This window comes from Cricetulus griseus, chromosome 2 (assembly GCF_003668045.3).
Source record: "Cricetulus griseus strain 17A/GY chromosome 2, alternate assembly CriGri-PICRH-1.0, whole genome shotgun sequence".
NCBI lineage: Eukaryota > Metazoa > Chordata > Mammalia > Rodentia > Cricetidae > Cricetulus > Cricetulus griseus.
This window is the reverse complement of record NC_048595.1, coordinates 204560816-204573373: the sequence shown is the minus strand read 5'-3', so window position 1 is coordinate 204573373 and position 12558 is coordinate 204560816. Positions and strand designations below refer to the sequence as shown.

The 12558-nt window shown below is 35.8% G+C and overlaps 1 protein-coding gene across 2 annotated transcripts in view; it reads left to right on the top strand.

The window, feature by feature from the left end:
* Positions 1–12336, top strand: part of Wdr36 (WD repeat domain 36) — a 30202-nt gene extending 17866 nt beyond the window's left edge. The window contains exons 16-23 of one of the 2 annotated variants that reach the window (XM_027400687.2): positions 1622–1701; positions 5692–5799; positions 7262–7359; positions 7748–7887; positions 9417–9536; positions 9701–9782; positions 11002–11189; positions 12162–12336. In XM_027400687.2, coding sequence (XP_027256488.1) covers positions 1622–1701; positions 5692–5799; positions 7262–7359; positions 7748–7887; positions 9417–9536; positions 9701–9782; positions 11002–11189; positions 12162–12311 — 966 coding nt within the window. In that variant the 3' untranslated portion in view covers positions 12312–12336. Of the gene's footprint in view, positions 1–1621; positions 1702–5691; positions 5800–7261; positions 7360–7741; positions 7888–9416; positions 9537–9700; positions 9783–11001; positions 11190–12161 lie in introns of both variants that reach the window. The other variant, XM_027400686.2, reaches the window with a different exon arrangement.
* Positions 12337–12558: the final 222 nt, after the last annotated feature.

The following is a 12558-nucleotide window of genomic DNA, read 5'->3' as shown; positions in this document are numbered from 1 at the left end:
ATTATGTTTCTTAGTGGAATTGTGTGATATTGTTAAAACATAGCCAGATTTTAAAGTATACTTTATTTAAATAAACTAAACACTTTTAAAATTATGAGTTGAGGACTATACTGAGTATATGGTATCACTTATACAAATTGCAGATTCTCTGCTTATTTGAAAAGAGAAAAAATAAAAAAGTAATAAGCTAGTAGTTAGCAGCCATGTCACTTGTAAGCAGAAGTCAGAATGACAATCCTTTACCCTTTCCTTTAAAAGTGGGAGAAATCGGTTCAGGGAATTAATTATATTTTGCAACTTGAGAATGGCAAAATTAGCCTTCAGCAGATTTTGTTTTTGACGGTATCTGGAGGAACCAGGGTGGGGATGGGATGTTATGATGAAGTAGCATTTTAAAAAACATCTGTCATTGTCAGCTTGCTTTTCCCAGTTTTTCCCTTTGTAGCTTTTACTTCCCCATTTGTGTCTGTAATTTCTCCTACTCAGGTGTTTACTTCTAATTACTCGTGTTACCTTCTGTAACACAAGCCTATCTCTGAGAGCCAGTTTGTCCCACCCTGTACTGTCTGCACCACCCCTCCCTAGTAATCTTTACTGGAGCCTGATGAATAAATTAGCAGTGGGTTTACTCCAGTAACACTTGCTAATAAGAAATAATCCCTGTGATGTACATAAATTTTTGGGTGATCTACTGTTGTAACCTTACAGTTTTTCTTTTGGAGTCTTTTCACTTCTAAGCTAAGACTCTCAACACTACCTGGAAGAAGAGCTCTTGGCCAACCTTTTTTTTGGTTTTTTGAGACAGTTTCTCTGTAGCTTGTATCTTTGAAGCCTGTTGTGGAACTCACTCTGTAAACCAGCAGGCTGGCCTTGAACTCACAGAGACCTGCCTGGCTCCACGTCCCAAATTCTGGGATTAAAGGCATGCACCATCATCACCACCACCACCACCACCACCACCATCACCAGCAGCAGGCAGTTTCCATGCTTTTCTGGCTAGAAACAGATACTTAAAGTAGCATCAGGAATCCATTACTTTTTTGATTCTTGAAAATAAAAGTTTCCTTAAGGGAAAAGAGTAGGGTTGTTTGTTTGTTTAAGCTAAAAGTAAAAGAATTTCTTTATTAACATTCTTTAACAGAATTTTCATTCTCTATATTTAGAATCATAATGATTTAGATAAATTCCTAGAGTTGAGTACACTAGTTTTCAAAGAAACAGCTTTGTTTTATTTATAAATCTTTACAGAATATCTTTAACCACATAGTCTCAGAATATTTGAATATTTTTAAAACTTTACTTTTAATAATAATGTTCGGTCACAGTTTATTAATTCTGTAGGTAAATAAATAATGCTGTAAGTATTGGCACAATGTTAATTTCATGGACCTGTTGTGATTTCACTTAAAAACCTAATACTTATGTAAGGTCCAGAGTAGTGATATATAGAAAATACATTTTTATTTATATAAACTAGAAGTCTGCATTTTGCACAGTCACATTTGTCATTTCATGAAGCCTAAGATTTTTAAGTTTTGTATGCTTTAAGTTGTTCATGTATATACATATATCTATCTATATGCATACTAATATTACGTATTTTATTTGTTTTGTTTTAAAGACATTCAGTCCTGATGGCCGTTGGTTGATAAGTGCTGCAATGGATTGCTCTATTAGGACTTGGGACCTTCCATCTGGGTGGTGAGTTCATTTTTAAGTCCCTGAGATGATTTCTCAGTCATTGTCTGAACATGTGACTTTTGCCTGTTTATTGCTGTGTAGTTGGCACTGTCTTATTTTTAGTGTTGTTGATGTCTTAAGTTTCAGGCAGTAGCATGACAAAATAATTAGCAAGGTAAATTCCTATCTCTTACTCATTCCTGCAAGCTAGAGATACAGAAGTGGTCTGTGCATAAAGCAAAAGATACCCTGCTGACAATCTAAAACCCCAGAGAAACTAGACCCTCTTCAGGAAAAGATGGAAGCAGATGTAGAAATCCACAACTAAACATTGGGCCAAGCTTCCGGATACAATCGAAGTGAAGAAGGAGCTATAATATAAACAAAGGAGTCAAGATCATGATGGGGAAACCCACAGAATCAGCTGACCTGAGCTAGTGAGAGATCACTGACTCAGGTCTGACAAATGGGGAACCTGCTTTAGACAGAACTAGACTCCCTTAATATAGGTGACAGTGGTACGGCTGGGACAATATATGAGGCCACGGGCAGTGGGTCCAAGATCTAACGCTAATGCATAAACTGACTTAGTGGAGCCCATTCTATATGGAGAGATATTTTGCTCAGCCTCGACATAGGGGTGTGGGAGGTATGGGGGTGACTTGATCCTGCCTCAACAAGATGATGGGACAGACTTTAAAATAGACTTCCTAAGAGAGGCCTTACCCTCTTCAAGGAGCAGATAGGGGGGTGGATTTTTGCTGTTGTTCATACAGAATTTAATTAAAGGGTAAAAAGACATAGCTTTCCTAGGTATTGTTTTTCTCTCTTTGTAATGTGGCAGAGTAAAAAATCTGTTCATAAGTGAAACTGCTTATCCAGCACATTCTCAGGAATTGGTTAACTTCAATGTGCAAGCAGTTTGACCTTTAGGAAGGAAAAACCCATATTTCTCATTTCCCTGTAACTTTGCTATAGGCAGAAAGCACACCCACCTTCCATCATATTGCATCTGATTTAGAGTGAGTCCAGCCATAATCACTAGGGACTTTTGTCCACAGGTGTGTCACTTGTTCACTTAATATAGAGTGAAGCAAATTGGAGTTCCTTTAGCTTTAGCTTGAAAATAAGAACAGAAGTTTGAAGATACTTAGAAATATTGGTAATCTATTACCTCCTGGCCTGTTGCAGTTTTCCATAAATGGGTATCATAGAATTGGAATTAAAATAAGAATGGTGACTTCTTTGGTAGGAAGTTTATCTTTGGAATGGAAAACTAGGATCTGAAAGTAGCATTTAAAGCCTTGAAGTCTTGATTCAGCAGTAGCCTTTTTGCTGAACTTTTTATTTCAGTAATTTGTTGAGTAGATTTAAATCTGGTAAGTTTTCAACTTTTTTTAAAACATATGTATGTTTTAGATGAGCACTATTTAATGTTAATACAAAAGCGAGAAACAAGACATTGAGTTGTTAGAAGAAAGTGAAATCACCAATTCAACAAAGGTATATTTTTATTAAAGAAAAAAACAATTCTTTGACTACAATTTGGTGTGAAACAAATAACCTGAAAGGCAATATCAAACATCAAGCTACCATTTACACTGTTGTTGGATACTTCTTACATGTCTACTTTATTAGTGTCCTAATAAACATGGTGTTGTTGTTGTTGTTGTTATTATTATTATTATGTCTGTTGGACAGGTTAGGAAAGGAGGTTTAAAGAGATTCAGTCATTTGCCCAAGTACTGTAAATAACTGAGCAAAACAATAAGCACAGGAGGAAGACCTATACCAGCTTTGTTCAGGCTATGTCTTGCTTTCTAAGAATGAACCATTGTAGGTAATAGAGAAGTGTTAGTGTCTTATTGTTGAACCTTAGGAAGCTGTAATTTGTTTAGATTCCCCCTTTTAAAAGCATACCAGAACAGAAACCTTCCTTTATTAAACATTTTCATCACAGCTCTGGTGTTAAAAAATTAGAGCACTCTGAATGGGACTGTTCCTAATGTACATCATGAAAAATAACAACATTCCCACGACTCCTCATTTTCTAGGATTATCAGGAGACTTGGGTCTGGAATTAAGCTTGCATGTTGAAGTTTTATGAGCCAGGTGACAGTGGAAAATATGCTGTATATGTGTAAACTGCCTTCCTCAATTTGGTGTTTTTACATAGTGAAAGGCCAGTCTACCCACACACCACAGCTGTAGAAATGAAGTTGCACAATGAAATTGACAAAATTGAATTCTCAAATAGAACAAGTTTGCTTAAGCAGTTAATTCTGTGAACAGATGGATTCAAACATGGTAGGACATTTTACCATACATATTTAAACCTTTGCTATGCATCAAGACAAAGGAAAAGTATCAAAATGAGGAAATGTTGTGTTTTATATACTGGGATAATATTGTCTGCTCTGTGTTGTTTAGATTATGTAAATTAAGATAAATAATTTGACATTTAATCATCACTGAATTTTAAGTGGTTGAGTGTTCTGCTTCCTTGTCTTAAGTCCCCTAAACACAAGTGTTTCTTGTGAGTTTCCCATCCAGGCTTAAGCAGAAGCCAGGCTGCTTATTGCTTCTCTTTTCTTACAATAGAGAATTGGCCAACATTGATTATCTTGAACACAAACACTTTGGCATTTGTTAGTTTCCAAAATTCCTAGTTGTAGTTGTTTGTTTTCTCTCATTTTGGGTTGTCACTTAATGTCTTAGCTGAAGAGCTGTCATGGACATTTGCGCTGCTTACGGTGTGTTCCATATGCTGCTTGTGTACAGTTAATGATTTTACTAGTAATCATGTGGTTAAAAGTGCAGTCTGCTTGGGCATAAATCTAAGTCAGTTGCTTTCTATCTTAAACAAGTTTTGAAATCTCACTGAGACTTGGTTTTCTGATCTATAGGTAAACATGATTGTGTCTCACAGGGTTGTAAAGATTAGACTAGTCATTCCACTCAAATGCTTACATCAGGGTACTTGTAAGAACAAAATACAGGAGCAGATGACTTAAGTGATATTATCTCTAATCACTTGTATGAGCATAGAGCCTGAACTTCAGACATTTGTTACATGTTCCCATGAAAAATGCATTGTCTTTGACATATGATTTTTTTTTTTTTAATAATTTAAAAAACCAGTCTACTCTGGGATTGGAGAGGTGGCTAGCAGTTAGGAGTACTTATTGCTCTTGCAGAAGACTGGGGTTAGATTTTCTGCACACATTATCGCTCACAGCCATCCATAACCTCAATTCCAGTGGATCCAGCAGACACACACATGGTACAAATACATGCATACCTGCAAAGCAGTCATACACATAAGTAAAATGAGCAAATCTTTAAAAACAACAACAAAAACTAGTCTATTCTTCCCGAAGGTCTTCTTCCTCCTCCTACCAGGCTGAGGGGTCTATGGTCTAGGGGTCTGTGGTCTAGGCATTCTCTTGCCCCCTGGCTGCTTGTGCTTCCTTCCTTCTGCCACTAACCATCCTATTGAGATTTTTATTTCTAAATGATTACTACTGTAGTCCCATTATTCTTATTGTTCAAATATATTCTGAATTCTGATGGTAAATTTCTTTATGAAATAGAATCTCCTCAAAAGCTTTAAATGGCTCACTATTAAAATGTGCAGGTTGTATTGGAGACTTTACATAGTGGTCCCTCCCTACTCTTCTTTCAATGTGTAATGTCTTTAAAATTGTTCTCAATATGTGTACCAAAATTGGGGTAAGAAAAATGACATTTCTTCTTGTATTCTCCTTACTGTTGAATCTTTCTCCAGTTAATCAGTCTGTAATGTTTTGGTTCTTTCTCATTAAGTTAATTGTCTTCACATAGGAGCTTAGTTGATAAAGCAGTGGCTAATGATAACTTTCTGGCTATAATTTGTTAAAAAAAAAATACTTTCCCCCCAACTTTTGTTGCTTGTTCTTTTAATAAAAAAATACTTAAAAAAATAATATACCTCTACAAGTAGAGCTTAAGTACCTAAATTTCTTTTTGTAGCCTTATCGACTGCTTTTTGTTAGACTCAGCTCCTCTCAATATTACTATGTCCCCCACTGGAGACTTTCTAGCAACTTCCCATGTGGACCACCTTGGAATTTACCTGTGGTGAGTTCTTTCATATACATCTTTTATTTTGGGGATGGGGAGGAGGAAAATGACAATGGTCAAGATCAGTGGTTGTTAAAATTGACATTTAGTTTGTTTTTATACATCGGAACTGTCACATAGCCTAATTAATCTACCATGAGTATATGACTGATGCTTGATAATTTAGACAGCTGTTCAAGTTCCTATTCTACATTGCATAATTTTTGTCTATTTGTCTTTTATTTGCTAACAGACTAAGTGAATTTCAAAGATTAGGAAGGAAGTTCCCGTTAGGACTTGACCTCTATAACTGTGTGACCTTTGCTAATCACTTCTGAACTGTAGTATGCTTTGTATAAAGTAAGGCACATATGTAATCAGAATGCTTCCTAAGATGCATTCTAGTTGCATGGATCTAGAAAAGCTTCCTTTCCTGAGTCTATATATACACACCCAGTTCTTTTAGCTGTCCTGACACTTGTGTGTTTACTGCATGCTGGTCCTAAGTTTGTTGAGTGTTGTGACTACAGGGATATTCTACCATATTAGTCTTTTCTAATTCTAATTATAAAATATGTTACAATTCTAAGGGGAAAAGGGTAAATTTAATTTATCATTTTGGCCATCTTAAAAAGCAAACTGTAGTGTCATCTGGAATTAGTGACCTATGTAGGAATGTGGTACTTCTCCATAGAGTACAGCTGTTAATACAGCTTGGGACCTGAGTTCCCAACTTTTGTTTTTCATTGAAATTCATATCATAGGCATAGGGAAATCTGCCCCTACTTTGGTATAGGTTTTTTTGTGTCAGGGGGGTGGGGGGGGGGGAAGGGTGTTTGTTTTTTTTGAGACATGTAGCCCTGTTTTTTTCTCTATGTAGCCCTGGTTATCCTGGAACTTGCTCTGTAGACCAGGCTGGCCTTGAACCCACAGAGATCTGCCGGCCTCTGCTTCCCAAGCATTGAAATTTTAAAACATGTGCCACCATGGCTTGGTGTGAGTTATAGACAGTTGTAAAACAACCACATTGGTCCTGGAATTGATCAGTCCTCTTGAAGAGCAGCCAGTACTCTTAACTACCTGCAGCCCCCATTAATGGTTTTTTATTTTATTTTGTTTTGTTTTATGTTTGTTTTTGTTGTTTGGGTTTTTTCTTTTTTTCTTTTTGTTTTTTGAGACAGGGTTTCCCTGTATGGCTCTGGCTGTTTTGGAACTAACTTCGTAAACCAGGGTGGCCTTGAACTCACAAGAGATCCACCTGCCTCTGCCTCCTGAGTGCTGGGATTACAAGCATGCACCACCACTGCCCGGTTCCATTGTTTTTATACAGCTTTTTTATGATAACATTTTCATATTAATAGTCTCTCTTTGAGATATTAGCTAGTTAATTATTGTAGTCTCTGGCCAAATTCAATATACAGATCATTACCAGGTATTATAGTTTCTCTGAAGATTAAATATTTGCTTTTTCCTTATTCAGGTCGAATATTTCCCTCTATTCAGTTGTCTCCTTACGACCACTTCCTCCAGATTATGTCCCTTCAGTAGTGATGCTTCCTGGGACTTGTCAAACCCAAGGTAATCACAAAATAACAAAATAATTTTTTAGGTATATTATACATCTGTTAGGTTATTGCTGCAAAATAATCAAAATTTAACGCAGTCAATCAAATCTTTTTAGCTGACTTAAAATATGTTGAATGACTTTAATTTATAGAAATCTATAACTGATGATAAATATTTTAGATATAAAATATTATGCCAATGTAAAAGTGCTTGACGTCTACTGATGGGAATTATAATTAATAGGAAATAAGGAAAAGGGGAAGTAAGCAAAGGAAATATGTGAAACGAGTTTACAAAGCTGTATTGATTGAAACTGTAAAATACAAATGAATGTGGAATGAAATGTAAGATAGAGCTTTTGCCTTCATTTGTCTTACTGAATGTGTGTTTTAAGGTACAGAAGTGTTGGAAGAACAGATTGAGCCAAGTGATGAAATGATAGAGTATGAGTCGCCAGAACAGTTGAGTGAGCAACTGGTGACTCTATCACTTCTCCCAGAGTCACGCTGGAAAAATCTTCTGAATCTTGATGTTATCAAGGTAACATGGTACTCTTGATACTGCCACCCAGCCTGTACTCCATGAGCATTTCCTACTTTGAGGGTATGAGGGGAACAATAGTCAAGACACTGCTATTTAATTGAATGGTGTTTGATGGGATGCTATCACAGAGGTCTCTTCTCTGTCCACTGTATATGCACTGCAGGTTTTTGGATGTAGCAGAAGCAGTCTGTAACTTATAGATGTTTTAGACCCAGGCTATTTTAATATATGGTCTAATAAGTTATATTTCTTACTTTCAAAACCAAAGGAAGAGAAGTTGCTATCTAAATGTGTATGTCTTACTGCTATGTTTAAGAAAAGTATACTAGGGTTTTTATTATTGTTATTATTATTAAGACACAACCTTTTATGGTTCCGTATTCTTTCTGCTTCTATAGACTTTCAGAGCTTTCTGTATCAGAGTCAGCAAGTGAGTTCATGAGGTAGGGCTGAGGGATTGTATGCTGATAGTGTAGTAGTGAAAACAAAGTGAACCAGCCAGTTTATTCCTGAGGACAGTGCAATTGTAAGAAATGATTTTCCATCTGCAGAGATGCCTCCATGGTCAAGAGCAGGTACTGCTTTACAGAGGACCTGAGTTCAGTCCTCAGCACTCACGCTGGGTGAATCAAAACCACCTGTTACTCCAGCTTCAGCATATCTGGCATCCTCTTCTGCCCTCCGTAGTCACTGTACTCAAGTGTACAAGCCCCAACACATACATGCTCATAATTATAAAATTTTGCATAAAACAGAAATTTGTTCAGTAGAAATTCCAATGAAATTTTACTGATATGAAACAATTTTATAAGTTGGCGATAGTATTTTCTTTTTAAAAGTACTAAACGAAAGTTAAAATTCCAAAAGAATAAAAGAATTAAGGTCTCTGGGTGGTGGTGGTGAGAACCTTTAATCTCAGCATTTGGAGACAGAGGCAGGCAGATCTCTGTGAGTTGGAAGCCAGCCTGGTCTATAGAACTCATTCTAGGACAGCCAGGGCTACAGAGAAACCCTGTCTCAAAAAACAAAACAAAATAACAACAAAACAGAAGAAGGTCATACTTCTTCAAAATCTTAGCAGATTATTTCCAATGGGGGAGTCTACACTTCTGGTTCTGGTTCTGAATTTTCTTCTGGCACCAAGCCGTTTTGTTAAGTTGTTTCCATTTTGTTTGTTAAGAGATACTGAAGCTGTTTGGTTAGGTTGTTTCTATTTTGTTTTGTTAAGAGATACTGAAGTTGTTTTGGTAGGTTGTTTCCATTTTGTTTGTGAAGAGATACTGAGTATAACAATCTTGTGATGATAAACCTTGTCTCAGAGCTGCTTTTGTGTTTGCTTTTCTACATTGGGAAGCCTGGGTGAAGGATAGCTATGACATTGTTCCAATGGATTTTATTTTAACATTCTAGTGTGGAGAGGTTTTATTCCTGATGTTTGTTTTAATTTCATTTGTTCAGAGACATTAAAAACTGTTAATAGGATAAGTACTTACTGGTCTTTTTTCTCCTCATTCTCTCTTAATCAGAAAAAGAACAAACCAAAAGAACCACCCAAAGTACCCCAGTCAGCACCGTTTTTCATCCCAACGGTTCCTGGGCTTGTACCCAGGTTTGCTGTACCTGAGCAGAATGGGGACCCCCAGCAGGTAGGAGCCAATCAAGACTTGAAGTTTATGGGGTGTCTGTCTGTCACTTTGTGTAGCTCCCAGTGTCACAAACAGAGTAAATTAATGATCATTTTAAGATATAAGCTATGTTTTGAGAAATATTTACGTTCTTTAAGTAATGTGTAATTTTGTTTTTATTTAAGTCTAAGGTGGTAAACCTTGGGATTTTGGCTCAAAAATCAAATTTCTACCTGAAACTTGAAGAAGGATTGCTGAATAATCAGTGTAAGTTAAATTATAAAATAGTTCAACAAGTTTCTTCATTTTTGATTTAGTTTATCTGAAAGAAAAATTGAACAGAGTTCATAGAGATAAAAACTAAAGATATTGAAAATTTAACTCTAATCCACACCAACTTTAGCTTTTTGATTTCACTGACTGGGTAGTACTAAATTCAGATGATAGTAAATCTACTAAGACTTCTTCCAACCTCCTGGATGGAATTTCAGATTGTTTGGAGATGATGGATAACTTACTGACAGGTGCAAACACAGGGTTTTTAAGGTAGTTTTACATTTACTATCATACATTTAGGTAATTTTATGTGCAATTTTAAAAGAAAAAGAAAATTTAAACTTAATTTAGTCTTATTTAAATTTTTTAGGTTGCTAGTAGCTAGTAGTAAATATAAGCAATTTTTAAAAATTGTCACTCTCCTGAGAAATTTGACTCATCATCCTGTTTTATGGTCAAAGTGCTTGGGTTTCATACCAGTTCACATGATTCCACATGGGCAAAAGTCAGAGAATGGTTCTAATGACTTCTTGTTTATTGAGGAATGAAGACTAAATACAGTTGTTTAAGATATAATACAGAACAGAAAACGACATTGATTTTTTTCATGATTCAAAAGTTAAAACCATAGCCATTGCCACTGAAATAGCAAGGGACTGATAGAGTTGGTTGTGTTAAGTGTGTTTATTATGTTTTCATGGAATGTAAAGTGAATAGTAGTACTGATGTCTAGTGGAGCGTGTTGATGGAACAGGGGCTGGAGTCTTCCCCTTATGCCTTTCTGTTTTGTTGATGTTTTGTAACAACCAAGTGACAGAAAGAAAAGGTAATTCCCCCACCTCATTCTATTCGTGGTGGTAATCACTATTAATAGTGCAGTATTTCTTTGACGACTTCATGTTGCATTTTTTTTGTTCTAATTGATTTATAATTAATGAAGTATCCCCTATGAGGCATTAGGATTTTTTTTTTTAAGAGCAGAAAAAAAGGTTAAATTCCTAGCAGTGCAAAACTTTAAAGACTTACTGCTATTGAAATTTTTATTGTTTCATTGACCTTGGGTTCATTGTGCCATAATGTGAAAAAATTATGCACCAAAAGGAATTCTGATGCCATTTACATATATATTGCTTGGGGTATGAAGTAAGATTGTAGCTTCTTAAACTAAGTAATTGTAAGGAATAACTATATTCTTTTTACAATAATGCAGATGAAGCTGCTCTTAACCTTCTGAAAGAATTAGGCCCATCAGGAATTGAAACAGAGCTGCGAAACCTGTCTCCTGATGATGGTGGGTCAGTAAAAGTCATGCAGGGCTTTTTGAAAATGATCGGGATGATGTTGAACAGAAAGCGTGATTTTGAGTTAGCCCAGGCATACCTTGCCTTGTTTTTGAAGGTGAGTGAGGTGTAAGATAAGTTCCTTCCTTTGCATTATTAACAATATTCTTCTTTAATATTTCCTTCCTTCTTTAATATTATTAAACAGTATTCTGCAAAGATTGGTATGCTCTGCATCCAGGCTAAGTATAGCTGAACCACATCTGTCTGAGCCAATGTGTACCGTCCTGGAGTAACTGGACTGTGTGCTTTGTAGTCTTTATTTTTGTTATTACTCGGTGGCGTAATTGGTGGCATAATTTTTACTTTGTCCCTCTTGTCATTTGTTTGTTACTTGTGCTTAAACTTAGCCTCTTTTAAGTAGTTACATTTTTATTTTAAGTTTTCTGTGATCATAAGGGAAACTCCCGGTTCTTTTATTTGTTCATTTTTGTCTGCTGCTGCAATCAAAATATTCACTTCCATCAGTTTCAAGTAATTTGGCACAACTTGCTTTTTGGATGAACGAAATAGAGATGTGCTTTGTGGGTCCACTGTGGTGGTGTAATGTGCTCAAGGTGCAAGTATTTTAAATTTATTTAAAAGCTGAATGTTTAGGTAGTACCAAATAGGGTTTTTTGTTTTTTGTTTTTTTTTTTAAGAAATTCCAGATTGTCTCTATAGGCTTTCCTGTGTTTATCAAATGTTATTCCCTACAAACAAATTTACATAAGCCTTTAGAAAGTAAAGTACATGACATCCTTGGGGTGTAGAGGAAGGGGAAGTGAAAGCAGTCTGATAACTGGCATTTGTGCTATGTATGGAAGAATGAAGTTTCCTCACTTCTGTTAAGAGAGCTCATGGCATATAAAAAAGTTTGATGTAAAAAATAGTTTGATGGAACAGCAGGAAATCAGAGAATAATAAACCACTATTTAAGAAAGAAATATTTCAATACTATTTTCTTAGGTTCCTTGGTTTAAAAAAAAAATCAAAATTTTAGTATTCTTAAATAAAACGTCCAACATAACCATCATACTTTTCTTTTCAGTTACACCTCAAAATGCTTCCTTCAGAGCCGGTGTTGTTAGAAGAACTGGTAAAGTTGTCATCACAGGTAGAAGAAGACTGGACTCACTTACAGTCACTCTTCAATCAAAGCATGTGTGTTTTAAATTATATCAAAAGTGCTCTGTTGTAAAAAATAAACTTCAGCTGTGTGTAAAGTGGGCTGTTTAACTTGTCTTCGTTCCCAGGTCAGTGTGGGAGGGAGTGCTGGCGCTGCTGGACCGGCTTGTTACCAGCTTGAATTTTTTCAGTATGTTACATATAATAATGTCAGGTAAAACAAATCTATAATATGGTTCTAAAAATGCTTTTATTATATTGGAAAAATGAGTGTTTCTTTTCTGGGTGGCTTTTGATGAAACATGTTGATTCTTGAAGCT